General features: G+C 41.0%; 1 protein-coding gene across 1 annotated transcript in view; it reads right to left on the bottom strand.

Annotated features, from left to right (window-relative positions):
• Positions 1–14597, bottom strand: part of LOC115157519 (protein kinase C iota type) — a 31126-nt gene that overhangs the window by 15618 nt on the left and 911 nt on the right. The window contains exon 2 of the mRNA XM_029705835.1: positions 457–578. Within this exon, the coding sequence (XP_029561695.1) occupies positions 457–578 (122 nt within the window). The remainder of the gene's footprint in view (positions 1–456; positions 579–14597) is intronic.

Raw genomic sequence — 14597 nt, forward strand, 5'->3', positions numbered from 1 at the left:
TTGTAATGTTTTTAAAATTGTATAAACTGCCTTAATGTTGCTGGATCCCAGGAAGAGTAGCTGCTGCCTTGGCAGGAACTAAATTGTGATCCTTAATAAACCCCAGGAAGAGTAGCTGCTGCCTTGGCAGGAACTAAATGGTGATCCTTAATAAACCCCAGGACGAGTAGCTGCTGCCTTGGCAGGAACTAAATGGTGATCCTTAATAAACCCCAGGAAGAGTAGCTGCTGCCTTGGCAGGAACTAAAGGGTGATCCTTAATAAACCCCAGGAAGAGTAGCTGCTGCCTTGGCAGGAACTAAATGGTGATCGTTAATAAACCCCAGGAAGAGTAGCTGCTGCCTTAGCAGAAACTAAATGGTGATCCTTAATAAACCCCAGGAAGAGTAGCTGCTGCCTTGGTGATCCTTAATAAATACAAACACATATTTAGAACGAGAACTATGGTAAACAAACCTTCTTCGTCAATCCACTTCATGGTGAAGAGCTGGTCGTTGTCCATGCAGCACATGTCTTTGACCTCCCCGTGCAGCTCCTCGTAGGAGATGGACGGCTCAAAGTGGGTGATCATGATGTCCCTGAGAGAGAGGACAGGATACATTAAATACACACTCTTATTTACTCAAAGTGGCCCGTATTCACAACGTCTCAGAGTAGGAGTGCTGATCTAGGACCAGGTACCCTCTTATCCATATAATTATGATCTGAAAGCCAATACTGATCCAAGATCAACAGCACTACTAGCCTGAGATGCTTTGTAAATACGGGCCAGTGTATATACAATTATGTGTAGGGCCACATGACCTGACCAGGAAAAAAAAAAACAGAAATGCATAGAGAGAGAATGAATGTGAGATGGTGAAACCCTGTTTTTTTTGTAGCTGTAGTTGCCCGTTATTGCTGTGAATGTCCAACATCTGACTCTAGATCAGGGATGGGCAACTGTTGGCCCGTGGATCAAATCCACTATTTTTGGTGGTGGGGGAGAACTCAGTCGGGGTCTGAACTTACTGTTGTGAGTTAGAATAGAATACACAAGGTGTATTATTCGTTTTTATCTTATGTCAGTCTGTAACCAAGTTTCCATCCAGTTTTTATTCTTGTTATGTCAGTCTGTAACCAAGTTTCCATCCACAGTTTTTATTCTTGTTATGTCAGTCTGTAACCAAGTTTCCACCCAGTTTTTATCTTGTTATGTCAGTCTGTAACCAAGTTTCCACCCAGTTTTTATTCTTGTTATGTCAGTCTGTAACCAAGTTTCCACCCAGTTTTTATTCTTGTTATGTCAGTCTGTAACCAAGTTTCCACCCAGTTTTTATTCTTGTTATGTCAGTCTGTAACCAAGTTTCCATCCACAGTTTTTATCTTGTTATGTCAGTCTGTAACCAAGTTTCCATCCACAGTTTTTCATCTTGTTATGTCAGTCTGTAACCAAGTTTCCATCCACAGTTTTTATTCTTGTTATGTCAGTCTGTAACCAAGTTTCCACCCACAGTTTTTATCTTATGTCAGTCTGTAACCAAGTTTCCACCCACAGTTTTTATTCTTGTTATGTCAGTCTGTAACCAAGTTTCCATCCAGTTTTTATTCTTGTTATGTCAGTCTGTAACCAAGTTTCCATCCAGTTTTTATCTTATGTCAGTCTGTAACCAAGTTTCCATCCACAGTTTTTATTCTTGTTATGTCAGTCTGTAACCAAGTTTCCACCCAGTTTTTATCTTGTTATGTCAGTCTGTAACCAAGTTTCCATCCACAGTTTTTATCTTGTTATGTCAGTCTGTAACCAAGTTTCCATCCAGTTTTTATCTTGTTATGTCAGTCTGTAACCAAGTTTCCATCCAGTTTTTATCTTGTTATGTCAGTCTGTAACCAAGTTTCCACCCAGTTTTTATTCTTGTTATGTCAGTCTGTAACCAAGTTTCCATCCAGTTTTTATTCTTGTTATGTCAGTCTGTAACCAAGTTTCCACCCAGTTTTTATCTTGTTATGTCAGTCTGTAACCAAGTTTCCATCCAGTTTTTATTCTTGTTATGTCAGTCTGTAACCAAGTTTCCATCCAGTTTTTATGCAAGTAAAGTAATACTGTATAAAAAAAAATAATAATAAAAAACTCACGACAGCTGTGATGGAAACAGGAAGTTTCGGAACAATACTATAAATTCAGACAGATGATTTGTTCTTTCAACATGGTGGGATGTTTGGGTGTGTAAAATTAATTAGGCTACAAATGGAGGTGGAAACGCCTTATGCGCAAATATAGATATAACAACCATCATATGGAGGTAAACTTGGGAGTCACGCGATGATCTGGTATTTGGGCCACCCACTACAATTCTGTAAACCATGCAGTTTATTAGGCTACAGATAAAATGAGTTTTGATGAACTTCACAGGGTGGTGAACGTGCACGGTGGCGGGCTTGATGCTGCCAACCAATAAATATTCTTGCTCTTATTCATAATAATCTCATTATATATACACACTAGTCTACCTGCACTGTAACTGCGACCTGTTGGCTAGAGAGCGTGTGTCCAGACCAGAGTAGACACATTTACTCTTTATACGCAACTGTTTTTGTGACAAAACTATCTGTAGAGTTAAAAATATGATGGAAACACATTGTACATTTGATTTTTATTCGGTACATGAACATTTTAAGCGAAACAGTATATTTTGTGTTGCATTACGTCATCACACACTGATTTTTTTAATCTGCAACAAGTCTGTTTGGTGGAAATACCACAGGTGAGAAAATACACATTTTCTTCATGCAGATTTTAGAATACTCGTATAAAAATCTGTCAATGTGATGGAAATTTACCTACTACTGACAGTCACTCACTCAGTTAGCCCATGTCAGAAAAACAACAACATTTGATTGGTAAGTTAGTCTAGCCAGCCATTTAAACTTGTAGGAATCATGGTCGAATTGATTTTGAGTGGACCATGATTTTGTTAGTCACTCTCACTCATATCATAAAAAAAACCAATTTCTCTCCACCCCATGGCAAAACATGTACAATTGCAGTTAACTTGCTTTTAAAAAAGTACAACATTCACTTAGGGCCTCCAAAAGGCTTAGGCCGACTGACTGCATGTGTGAGTATGGATGTGGGTATCGTCAAAGTTGCCCATCCCTGGTCTGGATGAGCCTCTGGCCCATAATCTACCAGCTCTATACACAATCACCAATCCCTCCATGGCCCCCTGATAGCCAGGCTAGCAGCCTACAGGACAGGAGACAGACAGATAGCAGAGCGAGACAGCAGCTCTCTCTGGCAGCATCCAAAATGGCACCCTATTCCTTACATAGTACACTACTTTTGACCAGAGCCCTATGGGAATAGGATGTTGTTTGGGATACATGGTCTGTCTCAGTCAGAAGGGTTGATGGCCAGCTCTAGAAGCCCTCCTCCCTCTGTCCAATGACAGTATGTTAATGAGGCACAGGGCAGGCTGCAGGCCTGGGTTTCCCAACCATCACACAGACAGCAGGCTGGGTTTTACAACCATCACACAGACAGCAGGCCTGGGTTTTACAACCACCACACAGACAGCAGGCCTGGGTTTCCCAACCATCACACAGACAGCAGGCCTGGGTTTCCCAACCATCACACAGACAGCAGGCCTGGGTTTTACAACCACCACACAGACAGCAGGCCTGGGTTTTACAGCCATCACACAGACAGCAGGCCTGGGTTTTACAGCCATCACACAGACAGCAGGCCTGGGTTTCACAGCCATCACACAGACAGCAGGCCTGGGTTTCACAGCCATCACACAGACAGCAGGCCTGGGTTTCACAACCACCACACAGACAGCAGGCGTGGCAGAGAGAGAGAGACCTGCACTGTTGCCACAAGAAAAGGCCAACCAGTGAGAGAACAAACACCATTGTAAAAACAACACATAATTATGTTAAGTATAAAGGGAAAAAAATAAATGAACTATTTGCACATCATTACATTGTACATAGACATGACTTTTGAAATGTCTCTATTCCTTTAAAACTTCAGTGACTGACGTTTACTGTTAATTTTATATTGTTTATTTCACTTTTGTTTATTATCTATTTCACTTACTTTAGCAATGTAAACATGTTTCCCCAGGCCAATAAAGCCCATTGAATTGAGAGTGGAGTAAAGGCCATCGCAGCCAGTCTGACCCCTGAGGGCAGCACCAGCCCTCTCTCTCTCTTTACTACCATTAATCAAACCCACTCTCCAGACCCAGTCCTCCTCCTCATCCTGCTGGGTCTCTTTATAGGGGGACAGTAAAACAGCAGCTCTCACAGAGACACACCGGCATAGTCAAGGTCATCAGGACAGACAGACATCCACCCGAACAGAACCCACCCACCTTCCTTCCTTCCACAGGGCCTATACACCAGACTAGGACCCACATGATCACATCAGTCCATATAGAAAAGGTCAAAATTGTTGCTTTCATCCTAAATAAAATTATTTTCTTTCACTTTCAGTGCAAAGGATGCGCCTCTTTCCCTTCAAATGATCATGACAGTCGGAGTAAGGTCATACAGAAGCTGGAGGTAGTTGAAATACTTCAACACTGTGCTATGTAATGCGTGGCAATAAATAATATTGCAGAGTACAACAGTGTGTGCAGCTATTTCTACCGCTTTCCCATGTTGCGGGGTCTAGCCTGCTCCTGGGAAAATGGTTGGATGTGCTAGCTGTTAGCCTACATTACTACTGAAGTGCATAGTCTACTTCAGGTGAGCTCATCATTCCAGGCTTAGAACGACAGAGGTTCTTGGCAGACAGAGAATGGGCTGGTGTCTCCTACATTCCCTCCCCTCTCTCTCTCTCTCACACGTGTTCTCTTGATCCTCCTTCATGTTCTCTCGCATCCTTCTCCTTCTCTTTTCATTCTAGGGTTTTGATAACAAGAAGCAGATCAAACTATTTGGTCCTTTAAAAAAACAGCAGTATGTAAAATATTGTGTGATAAATACATGGGACTCTGGATGACAACATAACGTTTGTTTCCAACATCAGGGGCTGTTGTCCTAAAGAAGTTAAATCCGCTTTGTGTTTTTGTTTCCTTACCACGCTACTAACAAGTATCACACTATACTGGTATCGTACCTGGCCATACTTCTCTTTTTATATTCCTCCCTCTCTGCATTCTCTCCCTCCCCCTCTCTCTCTCTCCATCCTGTTTGTGTTAATTAGTGACAGTACAGGAGGAGGAGTGTTGACCACCATTCTGGTTGGTAGCTACACTTCTACAGGCCTCCTTAGCACCAGCGCCACACACACAGTAGCAACATAGCTAGTGGCTACACACACACACACACATTATTTCTCAAATGAAACCCCATTCATTCAAGCCACACTGTGGCTTAACACACAGAGCCAGTATCAAGGCCAGCATACTTCTCCATGACGTGACATCCAGCCAGGAAACTGGACCTTAATTTATTTGTCAGGGACATGGTACAACATGCCAACGCACCAGACGTATCGGTAGTCCTGACCACTAGGGGTTCATTAAACACCTTGCTTCTACACGGTGGTTAAAGTTTACCCAGACAGCAGCACTCTAACAAAGACACTGCTGTTACTCCCCTATGCAGAGAAGGCCTGCAGGAACTAGAGCTATAGCCTCAGAAAACTACTGGATATTACCATGGTTGGTAGAATAAAAAACATGACAAACTCTAGGCCTGCATGTAACTGTCCACCTGCCTTGGGGATGGAGACAGGCCTGGTGTTCTGCTGTGGGGATAAGTGGATGTCTTGTCCTTTTTAAAACATTTTTTAGCTGTGAATATTACCATGACTTTGGCCTGAACCACCTCGGAAGATAAGTGTAACAGATGGATTGTGCAAATACAGTGGCTCATCACTGGTGAGTAACAGAATAAATGCCATCTATGATTCCACCTCACTGTCGCTGCGCAAAAGGAAGTTGGAATTAGTGTTGTATTTTCACAAATGGGTTTAACCAAGGTTTTTGATCCAGAGGAAAACACTGGATGTGTGAGTTAGAGAATTTCTGTTCTTTACTGTTATATTTAAAAAATATATATATATATAATAATAAATATATATTTTTTGAACTTGCTTTTCAGCATTAGCCTTCATTCATGGGGTGGCAGGTAGCCTAGTGGTTAGAGCGTTGGACTAGTAACCAAAAGGTTGCTAGATCGAATCCCCGAGCTGACAAGGTAAAAATCTGTCGTTCTGCCCCTGAACAAGGCAGTTAACCCACTGTTCCTAGGCCGTCATTGAAAATAAGAATTTGTTTTTAACTGACTTGCCTAGTTAAATAAAAAGGTAAAAAAAATATGGGTACTTCATTAGTTAGCCTATCATATAGACGCAGATCAAAAATACTTCTTATTTTAAATTCTGCTGTGCTTCAGTCAGGGCTCGCTCCAAATCATGAATCTAAAAATGACATATTTCAGTTCCACTTCCACACAAGATTAAATATCTTTGCTCTCGTCATTGAATCACAAGCGCTCTGCCTGACGTGTAGGCTACTTTTCTGGCTACATACTTTCAATTAGAAAGAGTAGAAACATGATTGCCATGCATTGTTTTCAGTAACAACAACAAAAATACTTTTATTATAAGCTAATTTACTTGTGTCTGGCTACTAGCCAAATAGCGTTGCACTTCTGTTTAGAGGTCGACCGATTAACCGGAATGGCCAATTAATTAGGGCCGATTTCAAGTTGTCATAACAATTGGTAATCGGCATTTTTGGACACCGATTATTGCCGATTACATTGCGCTCCACGAGAAGACTGCGTGGCAGGCTGACTACCTGTTACGCGAGTGCAGCAAGGAGCCAAGGTAAGGTGCTAGCTAGCATTAAACGTATCTTATTAAAAACAATCAATCAATCTTAACATAATACTAGTTAACTGCACATGGTTGATGATATTACTAGTTTATCTAGCTTGTCCTGCATTGCATATAATTGATGCGTTGCATATTATTGATGCGGTGCCTGTTAATTTATCATCGAATCACAGCTTACTTCGCCAAACGGGTGATGTAACAAGCGCATTCACGAAAAAAAGCACTGTCGTTGTACCAATGTGTACCTAACCATAAACATCAACGCCTTTCTTAAAATCAACACAAGTATATATTTTAAAACCTGCATATTTAGTTAATATTGCCTGCTAACATTAATTTCTTTAAACTAGGGAAATTGTGTCACTTCTCTTGCGTTCTGTGCAACAGAGTCAGGGTATATGCAGCAGTTTGGACCGCCTGGCTCGTTGCGAACTGTGTGAAGACCATTGCTTCCTAACAAAGATAGCCAACTTCACCAAAACGGGGGATGATTTAACAAAAGCGCATTTGCGAAAAAAGCACAATCGTTGCACGAATGTACCTAACCATAAACATCAATGCCTTTCTTGAAATCAATACACAGAAGTATATTTTTTTAACCTGCATATTTAGTTCAAAGAAATTCATGTTTGCAGGCAATATTAACTAGGCAAATTGTGTCACTTCTCTCTCCAAATAAGTCAGGGTATATGCAGCAGTTTGGGCCACCTGGCTCGTTGCGAACTAATTTGCCAGAATTTTACGTAATTATGACATAACATTGAAGGTTGTGCAATGTAACAGCAATATTTAGACTTATGGATGCCACCCGCTAGATAAACGGAGCGGCTCCGTATTTCACTGAAAGAATAAACGTTTTGTTTTCGAGATGATAGTTTCCGGATTCGACCATATTAATGACCTAAGGCTCGTATTTCTGTGTGTTATTATATCATAATTAAGTCTATGATTTGATAGAGCAGTCTGACTGAGCAGTGGTAGGCAGCAGCAGGCTCGTAAGCATTCATTCAAACAGCACTTTCCTGCGTTTGCCAGCAGCTCTTTGCAATGCTTCAAGCATTGCGCTGTTTATGACTTCAAGCCAATCAACTCCCGAGATTAGGCTGGCAACACTAAAGTACCTATTAGAACATCCAATAGTCAAAGGTAAATTAAATACAAATCGTATAGAGAGAAATAGTCCTATAATAACTACAACCTAAAACTTCTTACTTGGGAATATTGAAGACTCACGTTAAAAGGAACCACCAGCTTTCATATGTTCTGAGCAAGGAACTTAAACGTTAGCTTTTTTACATGGCACATATTGCACTTTTACTTCCTTCTCCAACACTTTGTTTTTGCATTATTTAAACCAAATTGAACATGTTTCATAATTTATTTCAGACTAAATTGATTTTGATGTATTATATTAAGTTAAAATAAGTGTTCATTGTTCATTCAGTATTGTTGTAATTGTCATTATTACAAATATATAAAAAATTAAATAATAATAAAAAATAAAAAATAAATCGGCCGATTAATCGGCATAGGCTTTTTTGGTCCTCCAATAATCGGTATCGGCATTGAAAAATAATAATCAGTCGACCTTTACTTCTGTTGTCATGTGATAAAATATTTTCTGCCGAATGTGTTATGAACTATAGTTCACGCCCCATCTCACTCTATTGAAGCAAAATTCAATATGAAAACATGTTTTAGATTTTTTTTTTAAATGGTCTGTTTTTTGAAAATGCTGATTTCTGAAAACTAAAGCGACCCCTGGATGTATCCTGATCATGAACGTAGGTACACCACCCTGGCAGCCCCATCTGCTGCTGGGCGGGTAGATCGGTCACTCCAGCATGGAGGTTGGTCAGTGTGCCCCTCTCCCCAGGCAGCACACCTAGGAACATCCATCATCTCTCTGTCATTGTGTTACTACTGGGAGGCATGGAATCCCACCACCACCACCACCACCACCCACCCTGCTCCACTGAACTGCTACAGAACCTGCTGTGGTACTCTCACACACACACAACCTTCACCTACAGAGAGGCAGGGATCAGGGTGAATAGAATGGAGGGTAAGGTTGTGCCAATACCCAAATAACCATGGTCATAAAGACATCATTGAGCAGTCTATGGCCAACTGAATCATAACATGGTGAGATTGACTATACCATAAACAGTTCAGCCTAGCTAAGTGCCAGCCCCATTACGAGCAAAACAAATTGAGTGGTTTGACCCCTAACTGTAATTAAATCTAGCAACAAGATTAGGCTACTTGTCAAACTAAAACATTCATAAACAATCATAGCATCGAGCAGGGCTAATCAACTGGCAAGATTCAGCACATTTATCCATTTATAAAAATGGCCCTTTGATCAATTCTGAACATATATTTTTTTGAGCCATACCATTTTTTTTTGTTACTGTAGTTCTGCCCATTAACGCTGTGAATCAATATCACCCAATGTACTAGTTACAGCCTATCAGTGCTGCTAACATCAGCCAATAAGCTGCAAACATCTGGCAATGCCATTGTACCAGTCCGCCGCCTCAGCCAAGCTATTTTACAAGCTGGCTAGAAAATTTTACAAACATTTAGCACAGAGAATGTAAGCTGACAAAATGTCCCCTCAATTCAAAAGGAAATAAAAGTGGATGATGATAATCGCTGATTCATAAGTGAGTGGACTGAGAAGAACCTGTTCGTAGAAATTGCGGGAGGGAAGCCTATGTGCCTGCTGTTCACAAGTCGACACCCATCTCTCCAGTTGGTTCAGATGTAGGCCAAAATACATTTAAAAAACTGCCTCGTATGAGCAGAGCCGGGTCAATATAGTGCGATCTGGCTCCACACGGGAGAAGGCTATGCCAGCCTCTCTCCGTGTGGCTTGGACACTTAGGGGAGAGAAGAAAAAAAAATAGAGGCCTTTTACGGACACTGAGAATGTAAAAGAGTGCATGCATGCTGGCTGCAGTGAGGAGGTAACCACGGATGACAAGGTGAGAAATCAGATGATCTCATCATTAAAAATAAACCCGTCGAACACATGAACAGCAAGGAGAATCGAAGTTCTAGCTATGGAAGTGTTTGAAACTCTTTTGGGCAGACTGCAAATCGCTAAGGTAAATGTCTCCTGCTGTGGACAAGCCTACTGACATTGAATAGTTGTACTTATTTGTGAGATTTTTTTTATGGAGAGTGCTTTCGGGAGGATATGCTGGGCTTAATGCCATTGGAGGGACACACTAGTGGTGAGATCCTTTTTCAGAAAATGGTCTACTTTTTTCAATGAGAATGGACTGGATTTGTAGTAAGTTAACATGCTTGTCACAGACGGCGCTCCGTCTACGGCGGGCAGAGTACATGGGACCGTCTTCCCGCCTATCAGTTCTTTCAACGAAGATGAGATCACTACACCGAGCTTAACTCAGCGGTGTGTTAAAAAACACCATGGACTCAGTCAGGCCTATCCTAAACTTCATCCGATTAACATCTGACTTGCAACATGGCTTATTTTGTAGTCTGCTGAAAGACATGTCTGCTAAGCATCATGATCTACGTTTACATCATGCTGTTAGGTGGCTATGCAAGAGTAATTCAAGAGAGTATGTGAGTTTAGGGAGGAGATAGTTGCTTTTGTCCACGATTGCCACGACAACAAAACCGCTGACGTCACTCGACGAGGGTCCCCTACAGCTGGAGTTAGTAGACATGTTCACATCAGCTGATCCGAGGCAGGCGCTTCGGTCTGTGTGAAGTTTTGGACTGAGCATATTATTGCAGGGCAAATCCCAAACATAAGAGCATTGGCGTGTTGTCTTTTAACAATGTTTTGATCAACATACACATGTGGATCCAGCTTATCTTACATTAATTCCAGAAAAACGAACACATGTTCCTCCTTGTCAAAGGTGAATCTTCATCACTGCCTGCGGGTTGCCCTGACTCCTGCCAAACTTTTCTGCTGTTTCCCTAATCTCAACAGTGCAATTTCTCCCATTAGAAGGGAAACACGTGTGTGTGTGTGTGTGTGTGTGTGTGTGTTTTTCTTATATTAAGACAGGAAAGAATGAACTGAATAGATATAGAACAGAATGTGATGCTGGTCAACAGAGATATGCCATGTTTCCTATGTGTAAAAAAACAAAATGAAATGATAAATCCAAACAAAAGATGAATGTATGTACGTACAATACACTGTTAAGTATAAATGCGTTCCATTATTTCAAAAAGTTGATGCACTGAATTACTCTTAAAGCACTTCAAATAAACTTTTAGCAACATGTTATTTAAATAAACGTGCTTTCTAAGATTCTAATTGTGTATTGTTTTTTTAAACCAGTCTTAGGAAGAGTAATCCCATGTAGAAAATATCTGGCCATATTCAAATCTGGCCCCTTTAAGAATATAGTTGAATTGCTCTGGCACAGAGGTTACAGTGGTTGTTGTTGAATTGCCCTGGCAGAGAGAGTATAGTGGCTGTTGTTGAATTGCCCTGGCATAGAGGGTACAGTGGTTGTTGTTGAATTGCCCTGGCATAGAGAGAACAGTGGTTGTTGTTGAATTGCCCTGGCATAGAGAGAACAGTGGTTGTTGTTGAATAGCCCTGGCATAGAGAGAACAGTGGTTGTTGTTGAATAGCCCTGGCATGTTCCTCCTTGTCAAAAGTGAATCTTAATCACTGCCTGCGGGCTGCCCTGACTCCTGCCAAACTTTTCTGCTCTTATCCTAATCTCAACAGTTTTGGCCACCAAACCAGAGGCAGGATTCCCGAGGAAAGCAGGTTGAATTGTTGACAGAGAACTAGGGTCAGCGAGAGAAAGAGATTATTTTCCTCTCTTGGTAAGTAGGCAGTGCCTGTCTTTTATAGCAGCTCTCTGTCTGCATCAGTGCACAACACAAAGGTAGAGGTCGACCGATTATGATTTTTCAACGCCGATACCGATTATTGGAGGACCAAAAAAAGCCGATACCAATTAAAATCAGCCGATTGTATTTATTTATTTGTAATAATGACAATTACAACAATACTGAATGAACAATTAACACTTTTATTTTAACTTAATATAATAGATCAATAAAATCAATTTAGTCTCAAATAAATAATGAAACATGTTCAATTTAGTTTAAATAATGCAAAAACAAAGTGTTGAAGAAAGTAAAAGTGTAATGTGTGCCATGTAAAAAAGCTAACGTTTAAGTTCCTTGCTCAGAACATGAGAACATATGAAAGCTGGTGGTTCCTTTTAACATGAGTCTTCAATATTCCCAGTTAAGAAGTTTTAGGTTGTAGTTATTATAGGACTATTTCTCTCTATACCATTTGTATTCATATACCTTTGACTATTGGATGTTCTTATCGGCACTTTAGTATTGGCAGCATAGCTTCCGTCCCTCTCCTCGCCCCTATCTGGGCTCGAACCAGGAACACATTGACAACAGCCACCCTTGAAGCATCGTTACCCATCGCTCCACAAAAGCCGCGGCCCTTGCAGAGCAAGGGGAACAACTACTTCAAGGTCTCAGAGCGAGTGACGTCACCGATTGAAACGCTATTAGCGCGCACCCCGCTAACTAGCTAGCCATTTCACATCGGTTACACCAGCCTAATCTCGGGAGTTGATAGGCTTGAAGTCATAAACAGCTCAATGCTTGAAGCACAGCGAAGAGCTGCTGGCAAACGCACAAAAGTGCTGTTTGAATGAATGCTTACGAGCCTGCTGCTGCCTACCACCACTCAGTCAGACCGCTCTATCAAATATCAAACCATAGACTTAATTATAACATAATAGCATACAGAAATACGAGCCTTAGGTCATTAATATGGTCAAATCAGGAAACTCTCATTTCGAAAACAAAACGTTTATTCTTTCAGTGAAATACGGAACCGTTCCGTATTTTATCTAACGGGTGGCATCCATAAGTGTAAATATTCCTGTTACATTGCACAACCTTCAATGTTATGTCATAATTACGTAAAATTCTGGCAAATTAGTCCGCAACGAGCCAGGCGGCCCAAACTGTAGCACATACCCTGACTCTGCGTGCAATGAATGCAATAGAAGTGACAATTTCCCTAGTTTAATATTGCCTGTTAACCTGGATTTCTTTTAACTAAATATGCAGGTTTAAAAATATATACTTCTATGTATCGATTTTAAGAAAGGCATTGATGTTTATGGTTAGGTACATTCGTGCAACGATTGTGCTTTTTTCGAAAATGCACTTGTTAAATCACCCGTTTGGCGAAGTAGGCTGTGATTCAATGATAAATGAACAGGCACCACATCGATTATATGCAACGCAGGACAAGCTAGATAAACTAGTAATATCATTAACCATGTGTAATTAACTAGGGATTATGTTAAGATTGATTGTTTTTTTATAAGATATATTTAATGCTAGATAGCACCTTACTATGGCTCCTTGCTGCACTCGCATAACAGGTAGTCAGCCTGCCACGCAGTCTCCTCGTGGAGTGCAATGTAATCGGCCATGATCAATGTCCAAAAATGCCGATTACCAATTGTTATGAAAACTTGAAATCAGCCATAATTAATCGGCCATTCCAATTAATCTGTCGACCTCTAATAGAGAGTACAGTGGTTGTTGTTGAATAGCCCCGGCATAGAGGGTACAGTGGTTGTTCTGAGCACTTAAAGCCATTGGCTATCAGGCTATTATGATAACTAAGATGGTGGGAAAGAAGAGAGAGAATTGACAGCTTTGTGCCTGATGTGATGTGCTTGGAGGGCTTTCATTGAATATAAGAATATGACAACACACTTCCTCTTTACAAAGCCGGGGCTGAACCCCTATGGCACCCTATTCCATATACACAGTGTACTACTATTGACCAGAGCCCTGGTCAAAAGTAGTTCACTATATAGGGAATGGGTGCCATTTGGGACACAAATCAGGCTTTTGTGTTGTGCACTGATGCAGACAGAGAGCTGCTATAAAAGACTGCCACTGCCTACTTACCAAGAGAGGAAAATAATCTCTCTCTCTCTCGCTGACCCTAGTTCTCTGTCAACAATTCAACCTGCTCTCCTCAGGAATCCTGCGTCTGGTTTGGAGGCCAAGTGGCCCTGTGTATTTATGTCAAATTGGCCATTATTATAGGACAGTATGAAAGCATATATAAAGAGCAGAGCCATAGAAACAGTATATGACTGATACAAGGAAGTACAGCAAAAACTGTATATAGGACTGAAGGTCAGAATCAGAAATGTGATTCGGATGAGAGCCAACAGGGATGTCGGCCTTTCCTGGATCCAAACTTAGTTGTTCTGCTTCAACATGAAGTGAAACATTACTGTGCCGCTTGGATCCAGGCTAACAGAGACAAGCTTTTCTCTACTGAAATATTATTGCCTTTACCACTGTTCATTCACAAATGTATAGAACAGCCAATGCTTATATATATAGCCTGGTTGCCTTAATAATGAGAGGCATGTCCCTGCACTTGACAAACCAATTAAATGCTTCATACCAGATTCTCCAAATACTTGACATTCCTAGGCGGTCATCTCAGAAATAGTATGGATGTTCTGCTTCCAGAAACAACTCGTTTAATTACCTAGAGACAATAGTGCTGGCTGGGCGGCTATGTAGACTTAGCATGAAATACAACAGGTCTGGCAGAAGTTACTGGTAATACACGTTTGGCCAGTCTCCCTCTGGGAAAAAAACACAATCACAGACTCGGCATCACACAAGGAGTGTTAGGCAACATCTGTGTTTGACAAGTGATTTCAATCTTTGAATA

This window comes from Salmo trutta, chromosome 21, assembly GCF_901001165.1.
Source record: "Salmo trutta chromosome 21, fSalTru1.1, whole genome shotgun sequence".
Taxonomy (NCBI): domain Eukaryota; kingdom Metazoa; phylum Chordata; class Actinopteri; order Salmoniformes; family Salmonidae; genus Salmo; species Salmo trutta.